The sequence below is a fragment of the Monomorium pharaonis genome, chromosome 6 (genome assembly GCF_013373865.1).
Source record: "Monomorium pharaonis isolate MP-MQ-018 chromosome 6, ASM1337386v2, whole genome shotgun sequence".
In the NCBI taxonomy this organism is placed as follows: Eukaryota; Metazoa; Arthropoda; class Insecta; order Hymenoptera; family Formicidae; genus Monomorium; species Monomorium pharaonis.
Genome location: NC_050472.1, coordinates 16,240,976 through 16,262,915, shown reverse-complemented (window position 1 = coordinate 16,262,915; position 21,940 = coordinate 16,240,976). Strand labels below are relative to the sequence as shown.

At 34.7% G+C, this 21,940-nt stretch overlaps 1 protein-coding gene across 8 annotated transcripts in view; it reads right to left on the bottom strand.

Annotated features, from left to right (window-relative positions):
* LOC105839645 (WD repeat-containing protein 81) overlaps positions 1 to 21,940 on the bottom strand; it is a 256,150-nt gene that overhangs the window by 126,961 nt on the left and 107,249 nt on the right. For all 8 annotated transcript variants that reach the window (XM_036289006.1, XM_036289007.1, XM_036289012.1 and 5 more), the window contains 2 exons: positions 12,225 to 12,646; positions 11,750 to 12,046 (listed from right to left, as the gene is read on the bottom strand). In XM_036289006.1, the coding sequence (XP_036144899.1) occupies positions 11,750 to 12,046; positions 12,225 to 12,646 (719 nt within the window). The remainder of the gene's footprint in view (positions 1 to 11,749; positions 12,047 to 12,224; positions 12,647 to 21,940) is intronic.

Below are 21,940 nucleotides of genomic sequence, written 5' to 3'. Positions count from 1 at the left end.
GTTGACTTCAAAGTCAGATTGAATGTCTACATTTATTGAAACAATATGGCATATTAGCAATACTAAAAAATTATAAAAGATGACATTAAATAATTTTTTTATTTTATTTTATACAAACAGCGCAAAACAGTTTTTTTAATAAGTTATTCCACATGCTATTTCGCGCGCATATGTAAAAATGATTTTAAAAAACTTTAAAACTTTATATTTATTTATAAAAATATAAGTTAACTATATATGTTTCATCCTTCTGACAACATCTACTGTAATGATCTATAACAAATATGTATGCATAAACAAGAAATACTCATGGATCATCACAAAGCGTTAGGAAGCGTATGGTCTTCGAAGTCAAGCATCGTCGGCGATGGTTGATACTTGGATGGGTGACCGTTTTCGGGTACAGAGATTAAACATGCTTTAACAGGTACAACTGTCACTGAAACATGTATAGTCTCTTCTTCCTCTTACAAAATTATCGTACAGATAATTTAAACTTTTAATTTTTTGTTAAAGTTTTTTTTCAATTCTCAAAAACTGTTAAAAATACTTAGAAATATTAAAAAAATTTTTTAAATTAATTGGAATTTTTTATTTTTAAAATTTTTTTGAGAAACGTTTCAATTCTTATAAAAAATCGATACATTTATCAAAAATCCTAAAAAAAAAATCTAAAAAATCTGACAAAAAGTGGTCATTGTTTGCTATTCCTGAGGATGTCCTGAGGAAATCCTATGGTATCCTCAGAACATCCGATGGACTGTCCTCAGGATGTCCGATGGACTGTTCTCAGGATGTCCTGAGGACTAAAAAGTGGCGCTCGTTTGCTATTCCTCAGGATGTCCTGAGGACGTCTCGGGATAAAATCAGGACGTCCTCAGGATATCCACGAAGTCCGTCCTGGACGTCCTGAGGACGTCCGTGTGCTATCTGGGTAACTATATGCAGTAACATTGCAATTTTATATATTGCAATGTAATATTTTGAAGACATTGTTAAAGCATAGATATTAAAAAGGATTTTAATAATGTTGCAGCAATATTTTAAATATATATTGTGAAATTTTATATATAAAATTTTATGCATAAATATATTTGTGTACACGTGCACATTATTTGATATTCATCAAGTTTATAACAATTTTATACAAGAGTGTTGTATTGTATTTAAGTACAAATCTACCGTGACATTTAGCCATGTGAAATTATTTTAAAAAATGCTCGGTAACAATTTCTGCAATTAAAGAATGATAAAGTCGTCAATTTTAAGTTATTACTGACTGAACGGTGAGTTACACACATACAATTTACAATATACATATATTAGTCCAAGAGCTCGTAAAAAAACTGCAAGAGTTTTATAAAGGCTAATATTTTAATATTTGATTATATTACAATTATATTTATGAAAATGAATATACTACAGTCAGCAGAACACCTGTCGCCGATGCGCCTTAATTATGTAAAAAAAAGTACCACAAAAGTATTTTGTAAAAGTTAAAAATGTATGTAGCAGTAGCTTTTGCAATAAAAAAGTACAAGAAACTCGTCAGACAGTGTAAAGATAAAACGCAACGCGTCAGCACCACCACAACTGTGTAGTAAAAATTAGGTCAATAAAAGTGATTTGTAAAAGCTGAAACTTGGTATAATGTTAATTTATTGAATATAATTTATTTAAAAAAGCGATCAAATCTTATTTAGATAGAACCGACGCCGTCAACAATTGATAGAAGGAAAGATTTTGAGTGCGCACGGTTATAATGCGGTCACTAGTCAAGATTTATTTTTTCATCTCTGATATTTTTAAACAGCTATTAATAAAAAGAAAATATTATTGATAAAATAAGATAAAATTCTAATAAGAATATCAATTGAAAATTATTGTAAATTATACATTAAAATAAAAATTTAATAAAAAATATATTTGATTTTTTAATTGAAGTATAAACTTTTTCTTTGCTAATATAGCCAGATAAATCGGTAAGTATTGTGACGTGACAGCCGCAGGCTGCTGTCCGTCACAAGGCCCTGAGGGCCCTTACGCATTAACATCACGCGGGTCCTGCGTCCTCCCGCTCGGGAGTGGATGCAAAAGCGTGTTGTCTCGTGTTTTTGTGTGTGTGATGTCCCACGTGCTGTCCGTTCGATTAATTATTAAGATTTTTGCGAGCGCTGTATCGCGGGTGCGGCGGAGATCGGTGGCTCTGGAGATCTCTTTGTAATTTTTGGACGTCTCGTCTCGACGGAGACCCTTCCCGGAGGTCGCAGAGTGAGTGGACATCGAGGGAGTAAAAGAAGACCCTTTCTAAGCGGGGGTCCGCAGGTAATGCCGCCCTTATCTTGCCTACCATTTGTGCCGTTTGAGAATTCCGATACTGCCGCCGAATCACGCTTTTAGGATCCAGCGACGGCGCGCGAAGCCGGCATCCCGACGGGGCGACTGCAGACCCGATGCCGCATGAAGTCCGGCGGAAGGATCGCGACAACTTATGATCAGCGAACGCTCCCGTCGAGAAGGAAATAACACCCTGGTGGCGGAGGATGCGCTCGGCAAAGAGAGAAGACACTGTCGCGGAAGAAGGCGCCAGGATTCTCGTGCACAGGGCCCCTAATTATCGACCGCCGCGCTTGGATCGATCAGCCGGCGACAGCGTGTACACCGCGCTCTGCGCGAAAATCGATTTTCGGGAAACCGGCCAATAAGGGCCCGGAGTACTGGAGGCAAGGTGGGGCGCGCCACCGAGCGGCCCCCGCGAGATCCAGGATTCCTCACTCGTGCTGCGGACGTAATTGTGAATAATGCGTGCAATCCAGGTCCCGAGCCGAGATACTTTGTAAAAGAGGATGCAGGAGCCAGAGAATATCCCGACCCGGACGAGGCAAGCGAGAAGGAGGCAACTTGGTGAGACAAGCGTCAAAATACTGTGTAAAGCCACCGATTTCGCGGGTTGGGCGAGTCGCGGAACAGTCGCGTGGTTACTGTTGTATTTTCTGACGTATTAAGTAAAACCAAAAGCTCGCGGAATTATCGGAGCATCGTTGTCTCGCCCGATCGTGCCCGCCCGCGTGATTTCGCTCCGTGCTGTGCATTTCGTGTTATCATTGCGTTGCATGTGCGTCCCGATCCGCAGCCGAGTCAATCGTAATTTCGTCCGATAGTCGTATCACGAGTTATTCCCGTGTTGTAAATTGTCGCGCATCTCTAAGTTATCGTTAGTATTGTTTAATTTGGTCGATCGCATTTATGTCGCGAGTCCTTCGGTAATTGCGCTCTGGTAATAATTGATGTAATCGTCCTGAACCGCCTTGTTGGCGAGTGACTAATAATTATCGCGCTTATTACTCGCGAGATTCTTTAGCGCGCGGAAGAACACGAGTCCGTCGCGTGCCGCGCGGGCTCGGAGTTACTGTTCGTCCCGTTCGCCCTTGGCGAAGCCGTCATCTTATCGGGAGTTTGGCGTCCATCAACGACGCCGGGTCAAGCGTAGACACGCCGGAGAATTCCCGCGTACGCACAATAACCCGCTCGTTAAGCATCCCGTTTTCGCGATATTCGATACCCAGCGGTCGTCAGCTGGTAACGCGCACGAGCTATCGCCGCTCTACAGAGCCGTCTAATGTTGTACTATCTACGATCAAATATATTTGTTAAATTTCTTTGTTACATTTACGTTGTGTCAATAATTCTCTCGCCTTCCCAATTTCATCCGCCCACGCCGGACCTCCCCCTCTGCCATTTTAGGGCTGAGCAGCTGGATATCGGAGCCGCTAACGCCCCGGTCGCCTAACGAGCGCCCATCTATTCCGCGATTTTATTACCGTAACGATAATTTGGTGCAAACAGAGTGGTACGCTTAACGTACCTGGCACCCAACTAAGTATTGCATCGGAAAATTCCACGAAGACAGTCGCCCCGACACCCAGGCGGCTCAGGGCCGCGACCAGGGACGGAGGCGAAGTTGGCCGTCGCTCGCGAGCACGGTTACAGTATATGGAGATCTACGCTCAGATTTGAATCTTTGCTGTACTCGAGTGTATTAAGGCCGATATTATAGCTAAATCTCCTATTTAAAATTGTCTTAAGATCATTTTTAGATATTTTGTGGCCAATAAAATGATCCGTGCAGTATCTGAAGATAAACTTAAGACAATCTTAAATATATGATCGGCCTAAATCTATCCAGTCCCAAAAACGGCAGTTACTTTCTGATTTGTTACTATACTTATTTGTTTTGAAAAAAGTAGATGTGTTGATAGACCGCCCAGGAAGCAAGGTGTCGTCCACTGGACGTCAATAATTCGTCATTTAAGGTCGCGGACGTCATGTTACCAAATTAAGACATAATAGTCATTTTTTGACCTATTAATTACGTCAGTCATTTATCCATCTTACAACGTATATTTCCGACGTCATATTCTTGACTAATTAATAACGTCAATTAATTGATCATTTTATTGACGTATTAATAAGGTTTTATTAGTGACTAATTACTGACATTAACTATAATTCTTTGTAATAATTGACGATTTGACCTCAAATGACGAATTATTGAGGTCTAGTGGACGACATCTTGCTACCTATAACTATAATTAATCATTATTTAAAGATTGGTTAATAAACAACATTATTAAAAATTAATATATTTTATAAAATTAATACTATCAATATTTTAGAATCCCAGACAGTATACATAATATTTATGATAAATATTTATTAATACATATTTTTTCAAAATATATAAATATTTTACACATATTTTATATACACGTAGAAAAAAATCTTTATTCAACATATTATTAAAATACAGACTAAATATTTTATATAATATTTATGGTAAACAAAAGATAAATATTTGTATAAGTAATATTTTGTAAATATTTATAAATATTTCATAAATATTTTTGATAAATCTTTATGATTTGTCAAATCTAAGACCACAAAAATATTTATAAAATATTTGGATAAATATTTATAAAATATTTGGATAAATATTTATAAAATATTTGGATAAATATTTATAAAATATTTGGATAAATATTTATAAAATATTTAAATAAATATTATAAATATTTTATAAATATTTTATAAATATTGCGTGCTGTCTGGGGTATAATTTAGCTTTATCAAAAGAACAGAGCAAAAACATATTTTTATAAGTTATTGCACATGTTATTCGCATATGTAGAAATCAGGAAAAAAACTGTAAATTTATATTTATTTATAAAAATATTAGTTAACTACAAGTTTCATGTTTCTCGCATCTATTGAACTGATCTATAACAAATATGTATTCATGAGCATCAAGTGTTTATGGATCATCACAAAGTGCTAGGTTGCGTACGATCTTCGAAGTCAAGCAACGTCGACGGCGGTTCAGAGTTGGATGGGTGACCGCGAAAGTTAGGCAATCCCAGATGTGACTATGGTGTAGTGGGTAACGATGCTTGTTGAGAAACATTGTAAATTTTTTTTACATTATAATTATGTTATTTCGACATTTTCATAATGCAAGTACTGCATATATAGGACACCCGAAATATTTTCTAAAACGTCAAAATAACGGCTTTTACTACCTGGGATAGTCACAAAAATGATGTTAAAATGTCGTCTTTATTAGATGTAATCTAAAAACCTGTGTTTTGTCATAAAAATAACAATAAAATACCGTCAATGTACGATACTAACTTCTTGAAAATGACGTCAATAATATGAAAATAATAACGTATTTTTGACGTCAATATATGACGTCGTTAAGATGAGACAAATGTACGTCAGTTTTACGACATTATGACGTCTGGTTCGTCATAAAATGATCAAAAAATGCCATCAATTAGACGACACCTTGCTATCTGGGCCGAAAAGAGCGTTAGGTCATGATTGTCAGTCTTAGAAGATATTTTGTTAGAGAATGTTGTATTTTCAATATTTCGAAATATGGAGCAAGGAACTAATCCTATTTGTGTAATTTGCACTAAAAAAGAAAACGGTATACGTGTATTTGTATAAGAAACACTTGCCTAATGCAAAGCTATTTTTATAATTCGTCAGGAGAATTAGCTGGACGATGTGCTTTGTCCGAGTTCTCCGAGGAATGCGGTTGTTTGGATGTGCTCGTTTCCACGGGCTCCTCCACTTGCTGGATCGTCGGTTGAAGCTTGGGAATCTGAATTCACAGTCATCTTCGGATTTTATTAAGATTTCTTCCCAGGGAGCGAGGTGCCTAGTTGATACAGTAGTTTCTTTTCCATTTGGCAGTCTGACAAATATATTTCGGATTTGATTCCATTAATTCTACTTCTTTCACCAATGGATCATATTTACTGCTACAAACATGTTTCTTCATTAGAACAGATCCAGGTTCCGTCAACCATGTTGGTATAGAATTTCCATTGGATCATCTTCTAGGATGATTAAACATTCATGAAGAGTGGCATTTGTTGCTGTATAAAGAAGAGAGCGGATAAAATAAAGTGCAGCGATTAGAACCTCTTTCCACTGTTCAGTTCTCATGCTATTGATTTTGAGGGTTAGCATAATAGTCTTCCATATAATCCCGTTGTATCTTTTAACTTGGCCATTTCTTCTCGGATTGTAAAGGGTTGTTCGACTGGTTGCAATCCCAAGTTAAAAATGATCTCAATTCGTGTGACATAAACAAGGCTCCTATGTCTAAAGGTATAAATGAGGGCGTACCAAAAATGGAGAAGAGATGCGTCAGGTGTTTAATTACTGTAGATACTGAGACGTCCATACATGGCACAGCAAAAGGAAATTTTCAAAACTCGTCAACAATAGTTAAGAGGAACTTGTTTCTCGTATTGGTAGGAAAAGGGCCTTTAAAGTCTAAAAGTCTTTCGAATAAAGAATGGCTTTTATTAGTTTTCCTTCAAAATTATAAAAACACGGCTTTAGTTCAGCGCAGATTTGACATGAATTGGTAATTCTTTGACGTCTTCTATGACGTCTTAAAAAGGGGAGATTTTTTATTCGGATCCAATGATTTAATCAAGTTATTCCTGGATGACAAAGTGCAGAATATAGCCCGTTGAGGTCTAAACTCAGGTTCACAGCAGCACTTACCCTCGAAAAGGAATTAGCACTTGCCCAGCACATTTTCATTCCCAGGACGATAAATTATATTAAAATTGAAACAAAATAAATTCCAAGCGCCATCTTATAATTTTCTTGTTTTTTATTTTGTTAAAATGCTGTTGGTTAAACATGAATGAAACGGAGCATTGACCTGTAACAATCTTGAAGTTACAACCGATCAAACAGTGTCGCCAGTAACGTAAACTTTCTACAATGATGTAGGATTCCTTCTTTTTCTATTAGATGAGTGCCGTTGTTCCGACTTATTTAGTGTTCTAGAAAAGAAAGCAACTGGTCATTCGCCTTGACTTAAGGTTGCAGCTAAGCAGCAAAATCAGAGGCATCAATTTCTACTTTGAATGGTACATTTTCTTGAATAGGGGCCATTGCCGCGCTTGCCACTTCGTTCTTCAATGTATTGAAAGCTAAGATTGCTTCATCAGGAAGTGGAAATGAGTTTTTCTGCATTAAAAAAGGTATTTTTTTGAGAATTCTGGTATCCACCTGTAGTAGTGTGACAGCATGCCCAAAGCTCGCCGTTACAACGCCGCATCCTTGGGGATTGGTAAATCATGGAGAGGCTGAAGGCGATTTGGATCTGACTTAATTGGCTGGTTGGATATTACGTATTCGAGCAAGTTTATAGACCTGACAGAAAACTGGCATTTGTCTTTATTTAGCGTCAAATTGTATTTGTCGACAGCTGCTAGAAATCTTTCTAGATGTGATCGTGTTCTTCTTGATTTTTATTACCTATGGTGACATCGTCTAGATATAGGAAACGTACCTTCTAACTCCTTGTCCTCAATGATCCTGTCGATTACTCTCTGGAAGCAGGCTACGCCATTGGTCACACCAAAAGAAAGATGCTGAAATTGGTACAGTTTTCCACAGGCTTCAAAGGCGGTGAATTTTTGTTCCGATTCTAGAATTGGTATTTGATGATAGGCGCTTTTAAGATCAATGTTGAACACTTTATTTGTTGAGACTTTAGTAATTATTTCCTCAACCCTTGGGAGAGGATACGCGTCTAGCCTTGTAAATTTATTTATAGTTTGAGAGTAATCAATTATCATTCTAATCTTGTGATTTTCCTCTTACAACAAAAGCTTGGGCATGCCATAACAAGTTGCTGGGCTCTATTATTTCTTTTTGTAGTAGCTCTTTGATATCGGAAGCCATAAAACAATTATCTTCGTTAGAGTGTTTTCTAGACTTTGTTGCTATTGGGATACAATCTAAAGTTAGATTTGTGAAAAGCGAAATAGGCGGTATTTTTGCCACAGTCACGCTACAAATTTTAAGAGATAATCGACGACCATGGAAGGTTATATTTACGGATGAATGAAACCGTAGTATATCATGCCCGATGACAGCATCGGGACAAAGGTTTTTCATTATTAGCATCGTAGTATTGTCGTAGAAATATCCTTTCATCTCTATTCCTACCTTGCACTGGCCCTTTATGTCAGTAGATAAGGGAAAATTGGCCATTGGGACCTTACCCAAATATGGTAGTATTTTAATGTCGCATTTCTTAACAAAAGAATAATTGATAAAACTTAGAGAGCTTCCTGTATCTATTAAAGTATTTAGTTTTACTCTGTTGACCTTAATTTTCACAGTAGATTTTTTTAGACAACTAGGAGAAATGGATGCGACCGTTCCGGTTGATGCCGTAATATCTGCTTGATGAGATTTAGATTTACATACTCTTTGGTAATGTCCCCTTTTATTGCATTGCCTGCACGTAGCGTTTCTTGCTGAACACGATGGCAATTTACTCCACAAAAATAACATCTTTCTTGTCGAGATAAATGTGTCCCTTACCGCTTCGTTAGCGAATAGTAGTTGCTGCGCACATTTTTCGCGGAGTATCATATTGTAACAAGAGAGCACGAGTCCGTCGCGTGCTGTGCGGACCGCGAGATACTGTACGTCCCGATCGCTCTTGGTGAGACAATCATCTTATTGGGAGTTTGGCGCTAACCAACGGCGCATAGAAGGGCATAGATAAATCGGAGAATTTATTTACGCCCTTCTATGTACGCAAGTTGCATTCTGATAATTATTCTCGTGTTCGGGGGATCTGATTCCGAGCGATCACCTGCTCGACGCGTGCGTGAATTAGTGTCGCCGCTCAATCGAACGTTAAGACGTTGTAATTGTTCAATTCGTCAAATATACTTGTTTCTGCTTGTTTCATTAATACTGTGTTCCCGGTGGTTTTCTCACCTTCCCGATTCCATCTGCCCGCACCGAACCTCCCCCTCTGCCATTTTAGAAGTGGGTAGCTGGCTGTCAGAGCCACCGACGCCCCGGTCGCCTACGAGTGCTTACCTTTTCCCGGCTTTATCGGTTCAAAGATAATTTACTGGCGCCCAATTGCATTTTTCAGTGAGACTATGAAGATTTGGTCGCCCCGTCACCCGGGCGGCGCAGGGCCGCGACCAGGGACGGAGGCGAAGTTGGCCGTTGCTCGCGAGTGCGGTTATAGAACATAGGCTGGGGTTCATTATAACCCGATGTGATCAGTACGCAACTTTTTGAAAGTGTGACTAAGGGTGAATACTAATAAGTGTTAAGGGTCGCTGATTTTGAATCCAAAATCAAAATTAAGAAATACAAAATGGTTGATACAATATGGCGGAAAAAAATTAAAAACGCTCTGATGGTTTTAAAATTTAGTTCTAATAAGTACTCGAGGTCACTGCTTTCAAATTAGAAATTAAAATTACGGATCCATGAATAAGAAGGACAAAGTGGACACAAAAATTTCCAATCGATTTAAATCTTCAAATCTTACACCTTTTGTCTTAATTTCTAGCTTTGCAAATATATAATATGTATCCAAGTGTTTTTTAAGAATCACTGGAAAAGACAGCATATAAAAAATGATTTTTAATCAAATTAGCTAAAACTACATGTTATAGTTTTCGTCATGCTGATAAAAATTGTCATTGCACCAAATCTCAAAAAACAATATTTTCCAAGATACAAAGGGTCAAAGTAGCAAAATATGGTCTCGTGCAATATTTAACAAAAAAGCTGAAATGCCCAGTGTTGGTTTTAAAAGGAGAAATAAACACCAGATTGTCTCATAATTAAAAAATAATGTATAACATTTTTTAGTGGCAGAAAATACTAATGGTACCAATATAGGCATGCGCAGCAAGTATTATTGAGATCTACCTTCAAGCAAAAAGTTTTTCTGAAAATATTGTATGCCTAGTAAGTACCTATAGAATCTAAAACATACGTTGTAAATACCTGAAGAATATACGATTGCGCAAGGTACATATAATGTCCATGGCATGCGTAAGTACATTTTTTAAATACAATTAGGTACATATGAAGTACATGCTATTGGTATCTTCTGCAAGTAAAAAATGTTATTGACATAAAAAATGTTAGTCATGTTTTTCCAGTTATGTCGCTTTCTGTAAGTAACTTATATACATATTAATATTGCGGATAACTATAATTCGCTACTTTGACTCTTTGTATCTTGCGAAATATTGACTTTTGAAACTAGATACACTAACAACTTTTTATCAGCATAACGAAAATTATACCATAACGTAATTTCAACCAATTTGACCGAAACTATTTCCCATATGTTTTGTGCGGGATATTTTGCTCTAAAACCTTTCTTTTAGTTATTCTCAACATTTTTGATTGTTTAAATATTTTAACAATTAAAAAGAACAAATTAAACTAAATTTTTCTTTGTGAAATTAAAGATGCAAATATTTTAGCGGAAGAGTAGTCACGTTTAATGCAGTGATATGCGCTTTGTCGTTACTTGCGTTCGGTTATGTTCAGAAAGTTGCACTCTATCTATCGCTGTGCGAGTGATAAATGGGCAAAGCCACACCTATGTCATCGACAACCAGTGCTGTTGTGGCTTAACGCGCGTTGCTTGCAACAGCGTCTCGAACACGCCGCCGTTAGGATCCCAAACAGACTTTAGATTCATAATCAGCGACTCCAAAAAACTATTAGTACCAATCGGAGCAGTTTTAGTTTTTTTCATATCTATATTGAATCGATTATTTTATATTTCTTAATTTTGACTTTGGATTTGAAATCAGTGACCCAAAAACCGTTTAAATACCATATTTGGCAGCAAGAATTAGTATTTTAATAATTTTTTTCACTTTCATGTGAAATGAACAATTTTCTCCTGGCCGCTCTTGCGCTCTATAATATATTTACAGTTTTTTGCGAATTAGCCAAAAAACGTAGAAAAATTGTTAACTTAGCTTCAAGAACATATTAAGATACAGCGACAGTTCACTTTTAAAATTTAAACATGGTGCGCAGTGAGACATTTCGCCAACGCGAATGGTATTAAAAAACAGTAAAATTGGTAACATTTCCTTTTTAAGAGTGGAATAATTTTCTTAATTTTTGGTATTTGTCAACATATCCTACAAATTCAATTAAAATAAAAATCTTATTCATGACACACACACGCGCGCGCGCGCGAGTTACAAAATATTATATGTACTTCTCTATAGTATATTGCTGCAACATTTCGCGGCGTTTTTAAAACATTGAAATATTGTAATATTTCAGTAGAAATATTTATTGCAATGTTTCTGCAATCTTTTTGTACTGTGTAAGCATAAATTATTACTTTCATCCTTACTTTAAATTCATAGTCCTATGTGTGCATGTGTTGACCGAGCCCTGTATATAATCCTTGTAGCCTCCCACTGCTTCTACCAACGGATTTATAAAATTATCCAAAAATCTACGTAGTCCTAATCTGACTATCAGTTTCAGCAGGAACATTCTGTGATATAATCGAGTAGTTCGAAACTTTGTAATTGTTCCTATGGGTATAATATCAGTGTACAACGCGGTATCCATGATAGACCCATTCTCATACAGTTTCATAATAGATGGAAGAAATGCCTCAGCTGTATCCTTTGGACCCAACGTTCTGCGACAGAAAATAGTATAAGCAGCACAGAATATTAAAGAATATTTCGGCAATGTCATGCAATAACATTTTTGCAACATTACTGAGCATTCTGTAATATTCTGTGTTATATGAGAAAAAATCAAAGAAATCTAACAATATATTTCGTAAGAAAAATATAATTGTTATATATACTCACTTTGCAATAGGTTCAAACAGATACCATACTGACAAGACCGCGCTATAAGGTTCCTCCATAATTTGTATAATATGAGGCACTATTAATTGCAAAGTGGCCTCTCTCATATCACCAGCGTAAGGTAATAGCCGATCTAATTCTCTAGCGATTGCTTTCACTTTGCATTCACTAATCTTACACAGATACTTCATCTTTGTTTTTATTGTAAAATCTGCTTCGTCGTCAATGTTTACGACAGAATTTAATTCTCGTATAAGATCGTTATATTTTTGCAACATTTCCACAATATTATACAAGTATTGACAGTATTTAGAAAACGGGAACAGACTGCCAGATAAAATTGGTTGAAGAAATTGATGGGCAGACGGTGGTGGAAGACCCATATATGTTATTGTTGGATAACGAAAAAAAGCCTCGTTCATCTAAATATAAAATTTATCACATGTATATTATATAATGCAAATACTACAATGTGTACCTTAGTATACATACAACAAAATTTTTCAGAGTTATAAATAAAGATTTAACTGATTAATCGAACTCATAGAAACAATGAAAAATGAAAAATTGTATATATGGGTTTTTCGGATCGCTGATTATGAATCTGTTGTCAAAATTTCAAAATTCAAGATGACAAACCCAATATAGTTGTTAAAATTCTCTGAAACAGCTGTTTTTTGATAAAAATTTCTCTCGTCCCCTCAATCCTCACGTAATTTTTTTAAAAATTAATTTAAAGAAATTTTGATTGTCAATTAAGTTTTGTCCTATTTATAATTTGATATTTAAGCAAGTAAAATAAAAAAAGAACTTCTTTTAAACGTGTTGAAAGCTCAACCGTTAATTTTCAGAAATAAATTCATAATTTTTCATTTCTCTCTAATCATTTTTGAATGATTTTTCTCACGGTACTAATACAATCGGACCTCTCATTTAGCATCCTTCCAATTAGCATAACCTCCAAAGGTACAATATTGGATAGTTCACAAAAAATTTACGCAAAAATTAAGTAATTGGGAACAATTTTTATCTAAAAAAAATTGCTATTTTGGGGAAAACCATATTAGATCTGCCATCTTAATTTTTGGAATTCTAACAACGGTTTCATTATCAGCGACTCAAAAAACCTTTACATACGATTTTTTATGTAATAAGCGCATAATTTTAAAATTTTGGTCTACCATATTGATCCACCATCTTGAAAGAACTGCAGTTTTTGTGGGGAAAAATAGGTTTTATAAGAATTGGCTCAAACTTGGGCAAAAGATAGCTAAAGGCATGTTGATTAAAAGTTGTCAGAAGAAATTGCCAAATCATATGAGCCGTTTTCGACACACAGACGCTTGAAAATAAAAGTAAATGTGTCATGCATAATACATACGTGTGCATGTGCGCGCGCGCGTGTGTATCACAGCAGAGATAAGGACCCCGCGGTTCGTCATTTCTGTAGTAGATTTTAAGACTCCAAACCCTCTCTGCTGCTGCTGCTGCTCTGTGTGTGTGTGTGTGTATGTGTGTGTATGTGTAACAGATTTTTATAGTGATCTTTTACTAGTAGTTCTATGCACTACTTTCCTTCTTACCTCCCAACCAACCACTCTTAGTAATAACTAGATTTATTTGATTCCTCTCTTATAAATTAATCACTTCTACTATTCTGTCTTCATTTTATGCGTTTAATCCCAGACAGCACATGTAGATTATGAGAACGATAGTAGGATATTGCGAAAGTATATTACAATATTCGTATAATATTGGAGATACGTCTGTGATATGCCGAGTATATACTCATAATGTACTATGTCCGCGTTGCCTTATCCCATAAAATTTCGCTGGCAGTTTGTGAAAATATACCGAATATGTCTCAAGAATGTTATACGTATGTCTAAAGTATATCTTCAGTATATTCACAATATGTCTACAGTATGTTCGCATTATATGGGCTCATGCATAATGAGAGGAATAAGGAACAAGGAATTAAACATACAGAATTAGCAAGAAGAAAGAAGAAGAGAAATTAATCATTTCGCACATCAGGAAGCTATCGCGAGAAATGAAGTGTAATATCTGTTAAATACGCTGGGGTGCTTTGGGAAATTATGCTCAGATAATTGTAGGTTATAACTTAAATTATATATATATATATATATATATATATATATATTATTATTATAGTTTACGTTACTATATTATATCTTATGTGCATACAAGAGTTATCTGGGCGTAATTCCTGAGAAAACCACGTTGTCCGTGAGTTCGTGTTCGCACGTTCACACCCTACACTTTACCACGTGTCTGCGTCACACGGCAGACGAAAATGCGTAACGTTACAGATCACAGATAGCGTTGACATGATTCACTTTCGATATTACGCGGATATTTTGGAAATATGTGATAGATATACATGAGATATATCATAGGATATTTTACGGACGTGTTTTGAGTATATTAGATATAATCTCAGTACATTCAGTAGGAGTTGCGAAGTTCAGTCGCTATATTCTAAGTTTATCTTGAAGATATACCAAAATAACCTTCTACTGAGACGTTATATGAATGTTTTACATATATTCGGTACGATCACAGTACATTCCGTATGAGAGTAGAATATTCGCACGATATCCGGTGCTGTCTGCGATATGGTATTTGAAAGCATTGTTGGTGGATACTTGATATTATTTTGATATCTGACGTATTTAAGATACCACACCACGGCTTTACGTGAGGGCTACTGGTAAAAAACCACTATAAAAATCCTAATGCGTCAAGTTTGTGTCAAGTCATTCTTGACAAGACCTTAGTCATGTTGGGGAACTCCGAAGAGTACACGACGGGATTTGTTTCTAACAATACACAATATACTTGAACGATACACAACATATGCAATATACTTGAAAAGAAAGATTATCCCAGATAGCACATGATATCGTCCGTATATTCTGAATTCATACAGAATGTCCCATATATATACGTAACATTCTGAGAATATACTAAGGATATCGTAAACAGTAAATAATGGACCAATATTTCGTATATTCTGAGGATATTCTGAGTATATCGGGTACAGAATATCATATACCATATGTATATCGTAGATTATTCGTATATTCAAAATTTGTTCCAAACTTTTCATGTATATACGTAATATTCTGAGGATATTCTGAGGATATCTCCATACGTGATATTCTGTACCTAATATACTCAAAATATCCTCAGAATATACAAAATATTAGCGATCTATTACAAGCCTTGTCTACAATAAAGATTTAAGCTTTAAACCGTAAGAAATGATCACATTGAGTATTTTTATAAAAATCGACTATGATTGATCAATTTTCTATGGTTTAAAGCTCATTTCATGGACTCCCAGGCAGCAAGGTGACGTCCACTGGACGTCAATAATTCGTCATTTAAGATCGCGGACGTCATGTTACCAAATTAAGACTTAATAGTAACGTCATTTTTTGACCTATTAATTACGTCAGTCATTTATCCATCCTACAACGTATTTCCGACGTCATATGCTTGACTAATTAATAACGTCAGTTAATTGATATTTTATAAATATTTTATAAATATTGCGTGCTGTCTAGAGTATAATTTAGTTTTGTTAAAAGAACAGAGCAAAAATTTTTATAAATTATTCCACATGTTATTTCGCATATGTAAAAATCAGGAAAAAAACTGTAAATTTATATTTATTTATAAAAATATTAATTAACTGCAAGTTTCATGTTTCTAACATCTATTGAACTGATCTATAATAACATATATATTGAACAAATATATATGTATTCATGAGCATCAAGTGTTTAGGGATCATCACGAAGTGCTAGGTTGCGTACGATCTTCGAAGTCAAGCAACGTCGACGGCGGTTCAGAATTGAATAGGTGACCGCGGAAGTTTGGCAATCCCAGATGTGACCATGGTGTGGTGGGTAACGATGCTTGTTGAAAAACAACGTAAATTTTTTTTTTTTAGATTATAATTATGTTATTTCAATATTTTCACAATGCAAGTACTGCATATTTTCTAAAACGTCAAAATAACGGCGACTTTTACTACTTGGGATAGTCATAAAAATGACGTTAAAATGTCGTCTTTATTGTGATGTCAACGGTCTGTGACATTAAACCGTCATTTCAATGTCATTAAGACGTCAATTAGTGACGTCTGCTTTGTCATAAAATGACCAAAAAATGACGTCAATTAGACAACACCTTGCTACGTGGGCTAGCACCCCTGACGAAAATATTTTATTGAAAATCTCTCTCAATTAACTCATTTCATTAAAATTTGTTAAATTCATTAAAATCTATTAAAGTATTTTAAAACTAATTTAATTCATCAAAATTTATTAAAATTAATTAAATTTTTTAATTGTTATTTAACAGAAAAAGAAATTTTATGAATTTTAATGAATCTTAAAGAATCTTAATAAATTTTATTAAATTTTAATGAATTTTAATAAATCTTAATAAATTTTAATAAAAAGGGTCAATTGAGAGAGATTTTTAGTAAAATATTTTAGTAATATATTTCCATTAAGACCCTATTGGATATTTTATTTTGGAATGCGCTCCAATCCAAAAACAATAGATCTGCTTTTTTAGCTGAACTTCTTGCACGATTCAGCTTTCTTCTTTTTCTATTCATTGGAGAGAAAAAGAAAAAAGTTCAACTGTGCAACAAGTTCAGTAAAAAATAATGGTATATCCACACAAACTTGCATAAGCGCATAAGCATATGCATAAGGAATTCGATTGGTCTATTTTCTTATTTAAGTGCTTGTAGACCATTCAATTTTTTTATCTACATGTTCCCAGATAGCACAATATATTCTGAGAATATTATGAAAATGTCATGTTTGATATACGTAGGATATACTCCACGTATACTATTATGATATACTCAGAATATCTTCCATGATATTCTGAGAATATTCGAAGTATATTCTCAAAATATTGTAGATGATATTCTGAGAATGTACTTTGAATCTTCTCGGAATATCATAAAAGATATTCTGAGAATATACTGAGAACAATGTTACTGCGAACATAGGAATATCCTGAGTATATTCTGATTATATCATAGTATACGTGGAGTATATCCTATGTATATCAGACATGACATTTTCATAATATTCTCAGAATATATTGTGCTATTTGGGATGATAGCAAGACTAGTTCTCAACCAAGCAACCAAAAAAGATGTAATTATTTTGGCAGTTACACACACGCGCGCGCGGAAACACGCACGCACACACACACGCACGCACATACACGTACACGTATACATTATGCGAAATATATGACACGTTTACTTTCATTTTCAACCGCCGCGCCGGTGCGTTGAAAACAGCTCATACAATTGACTTGACAATTACAACTTTTAATCAGCATGTTTTCAGCTATTTTTTGCCAAAATTTGAGCCAATTCTTATAAAACCCATTTTTCCCCACAAAAACTGCAGGGTCCTTTGAAATCAACAAAAAAAATCATAGCATATTTTTTCATAACTCTACCTGCCCTAAATAAAACGGTTATTTTGAATTCACAGTTTTTAGATTCTTAGGATGGCCCTTATAATGGATTAATGACTAACATTTTAATATCTTTCCGACAAAAACATTTTTTTAATTTATAATAATTCGTAAAAATTATAAATGTAATTTTTAAAAATTATTTTAAAAATTAACAAAAAATGATTAAATTAAAATAAAAATTTTTTAAATTAATGACATTTAATTTATTATATTTCAATAATCGATAAAATCAATATGTTTTATATATATATAATTAATTTTAATCGATTATTTTAGTTAAATAAAAATTTTATTATATAATAATTATATTAATACAAAATCGTCTAATAATTTCATTATTTAATTATATTAACCATAATTATATTTTTTTTGTCACATGTACATCGAAAGTGGTCTTTTTCGTGATCTTTTACCGGCAGCAAAGTCGTCAATTGTATATGGACAATTTTCTTGCACAAGTAATTCATTCCTCCACCAATTACCCAGATAGCCAAACCTGCCGAGAGCACAAACTGAAAAATTTTGACACATATTATGCTGGCAAAAGTTGGACAGCAAGCAATTACAGTTTGCCGTTTCAACTAACATTAACAGAAACACGACAAAAATCGAGTAGACTTTGCGTCACAATGTGCCCTCAAAAATGCAGCAAAAGTACAACAAAATTTAAAGACATTAACAAAACAAAAATCAGACATTGTGTGTTGACACAATATATCACTAAAAATTAAATAAAAAAACAGATATGTCATGATGTCACATTAAATTAATAAAATGTAGCTAGAAATTTGACATATTTGCTATCACGCTGCAATACCAGAAACTTGGCGAAAATACAGCACGATGTATCACATGAAATACTGACAGCAAAAATGCAGCAGAAATCGAGCAGAGCCTGCCGTCATGACATGACGGCGAAAACGCGGCAGGTATAGAACGCGAGTTTGCTACATCAGATGTGTGATGACTTCTGCACACAGGACGCGGCAAAGCGGCATCGCGGTGGCCAATCACCGTCTTGCTTTTCTGATAATACATATATGTATTTAATAAAAAAGCAAGACGGTGATTGGCCACCGCGATGCCGCTTTGCCGCGTCCTGTGTGCAGGAGCCATGAATCCTCTATAATAGATGATTTTAGTGAGTGGGCGGTAGTAAGGTTGATCGCCCGACGTGTCTCCCGTCGAATCCCACACTTCCCGGACCTGATCCTCCCAGAAGTCTTCTCAAAGATTTCCACCTTTATATAAAAAAAAGTTCAAATTGGACGGTTCTTGCATGTGATATCATCTTGGGTTTAATTAACTCTCTGCAGTCAGTCGAAAACGCCACATTTAAATTTAAGTATATAATCATAAAATATATAATTCGTAATGTATATGTAAATTAAATATCATCAAATTTATAAAATTATATAATGTAAATTAAATGTAATAATAATATTAATAAACATATGTACATTGCATACATTAATTATTTATTTTACTAATTAAAAATTATTAATAATACGTCATATCGTGTTAAATTTTTGCTATATTTTTCCGATTACTTGTGACGACAGCTTGGTGCTCGATTTCTGCTATGTTTTTGCCGTCACAACCGATAAAGCAGATCGCTTTCTATATCTGCTGCGTTTTCGCCGGCATGTCATGACGGCAGGCTCTGCTCGATTTCTGCTGCATTTTTGCTGTCAGTACTTCATGTGACACATCGTGCTGTATCTTCGCCGCGTTTCTGGTGTCGCAGCGTGATAGCATTTCATGCTTCGTTTTTGCTGTCTTTCTGCGTTTAGAGTTTAATTTGTCAGATTGTGTTCGATATTTACTATGAATTTGCTGTCATGTTATGGTAGCAGATGATATTGGATTTTTGCTGTATTTCTATCAATATTTTCTGTTGATAATCTGTGCTTGTAGAAACTAAGCTTAATGAGGAAGCAGCAGATTGAAATCTGCTGCGATATCATGCTCGAGTTTGCTGGCATATTGCCGGCAAGCTGCTAGCATTTTGCTTGCTGGGTAAGCGTGCGGAAAAGTGTGTAAGAGTCATTTCCCGTACGACTATTCCCCCAAATCCTGCACGCTTGAACACTTTTTCACACTTTTCCCTTTATTCTAACACTCACGTCGTACCACGTCATCTCGCGACACGGATATGGTAATCTCGACGGATATGGTGGTCTCAACGCTTCGTCGGTTTCGTAAACCTAATCGTAGTCATAACCTATCAATTTACACTCAAGGTCTACACTTCGACGCACAGGTAACAAAAAATATTATGTGTAACATGTGTGGATCGGCTATTTCTTACTCGCGCAAGTAAACACATTCGAAAAAAACAGCAAACCTTCCACACTTGTAATACAAATATCTATTCTAATTTTAATCTATTATTTTAGTTAACAAAAATAATCAATTAATGCTCACTAGTTTTCAAATAGTATTAGAAGTTCCAAAAGTCTTTAAACGCATATGTTTGTGTATAAGAAAATATGCTGAAGCATGAGGATAAAAAAGAATATGGATAATTTTTAAAAATTATTTTAAATATATCTGTAGTATATGTCTAATAAAACATGTCTAATAAAAACGTGCACAACACATTTCATGTGTTTAATAATAATTATATTTAAAATTTTTATAATATTTCGATAGAGGGCATCTATCTCCTTCCGTTGAAAAATTAAGTCAAAATTTTGTTCCAGAATGATGTATAATTCATTAAATCAGTAAGGAATTATGACTGCCGCGTATACATCGCGCTGTTTTTTCTGCTTATGCATATACAAAGAAGCCAAAAATGTCATTAGCAAGCCTCGCTTAAGTTTATGGAGAAACAAAAGTCTTTTGTTAAAACGTAGATGCATTGATTCAAAGACAGAAATGATCAATAATTTCCCGGAATGTGAGTTTACAAGAAAATTTATTATATAAGACAACAAAAAGAGATAATTGTTTCATTAATGGCAAAAATAGATTGATGGTAAAAATAGATAGATAGAAAAGCTTCAATACCATTTGCCAAACATTAGTTCAGCAAAAAAAAAGGATGAATCTTATAGGAGGGTGACGATCCAAAACAGCAAACTGCACCGTATGGAAGCAGCAGTTTTCCATGAACCAGTTAGATTGACCTTCACAATCGCCCGATGCTAATTTCATTAAAAATGATTGGGTGTGAAAATGTGTACATTAAACTTCATTGAAAAAAAATGCTTTGTTTAAAGTAATTATGTTTTGCCGGACATGGAGATCTTTATTACAGGAATATGTCAAAAACTTAATGCAAAGATGCAAGGCAATTATGATATTGACTAATAGTGATTGAACACATTATTAATATAAATGTATTTTACATCTTGTCAAAACAAATAAATTAACCCCTTCAATAGTGCCATATGATGCAAAAAATATGTGTTCTAGTGGGCATTGACGCCATATGACGCACATCATTTATTTTTTAATTAGCTGGATCGATTTGCATAAAAATTGATATCCAAAAGTTTTTTGTGTCGCTGAATATGAAGTCATCCAAAGTCAAAACTCCAAAATTCAAAATAGTTGATCCAATATGGCGATCAAAAATAATCTAAACTTTCCGATTGTTATGAAACCTGATATCTAACGGTTTTTTGGATCGCTGAATACGCATCCAAGGAAAAAATTACAAAATACAAAATAGCAGACTTAAAATGGCAGTCAAAAATAATCAAAATTTTTTAATTTTTATGAATTCTGGTACTACCTAGGGGGTACAGTAAATATTTGTGAAAAAACATATTTCAACACATAAATATTCATCCGTTATTTTCAACAAAATTTTGTACTTCAAATTTAATAATTCAAAAATCTTCGAATACCAGTTTTCATAACAATAAACTTTAGTTTTTTAACCGACATATTAGATCCGCCATTTTGGAATTATAAACCTTGGATTCATATTCAGCAGTCCAAAAAACTCTTAGATACAACTTTGTAAATGACTTAGAATTGCGATTATTTTTTTTTCTTACCCACAGAGGCACAAACAATAAGATTTCGCTTGCCGCTAAAAGGGTTAATGTACTTTAAAAGTTTATAAAATACGTAAAGATCAAAATAATAAAGGCTCGGCAAAGCAAATAATAATATAAGAAGTGTCAATAAACGAACTGATTCAAAATAATATG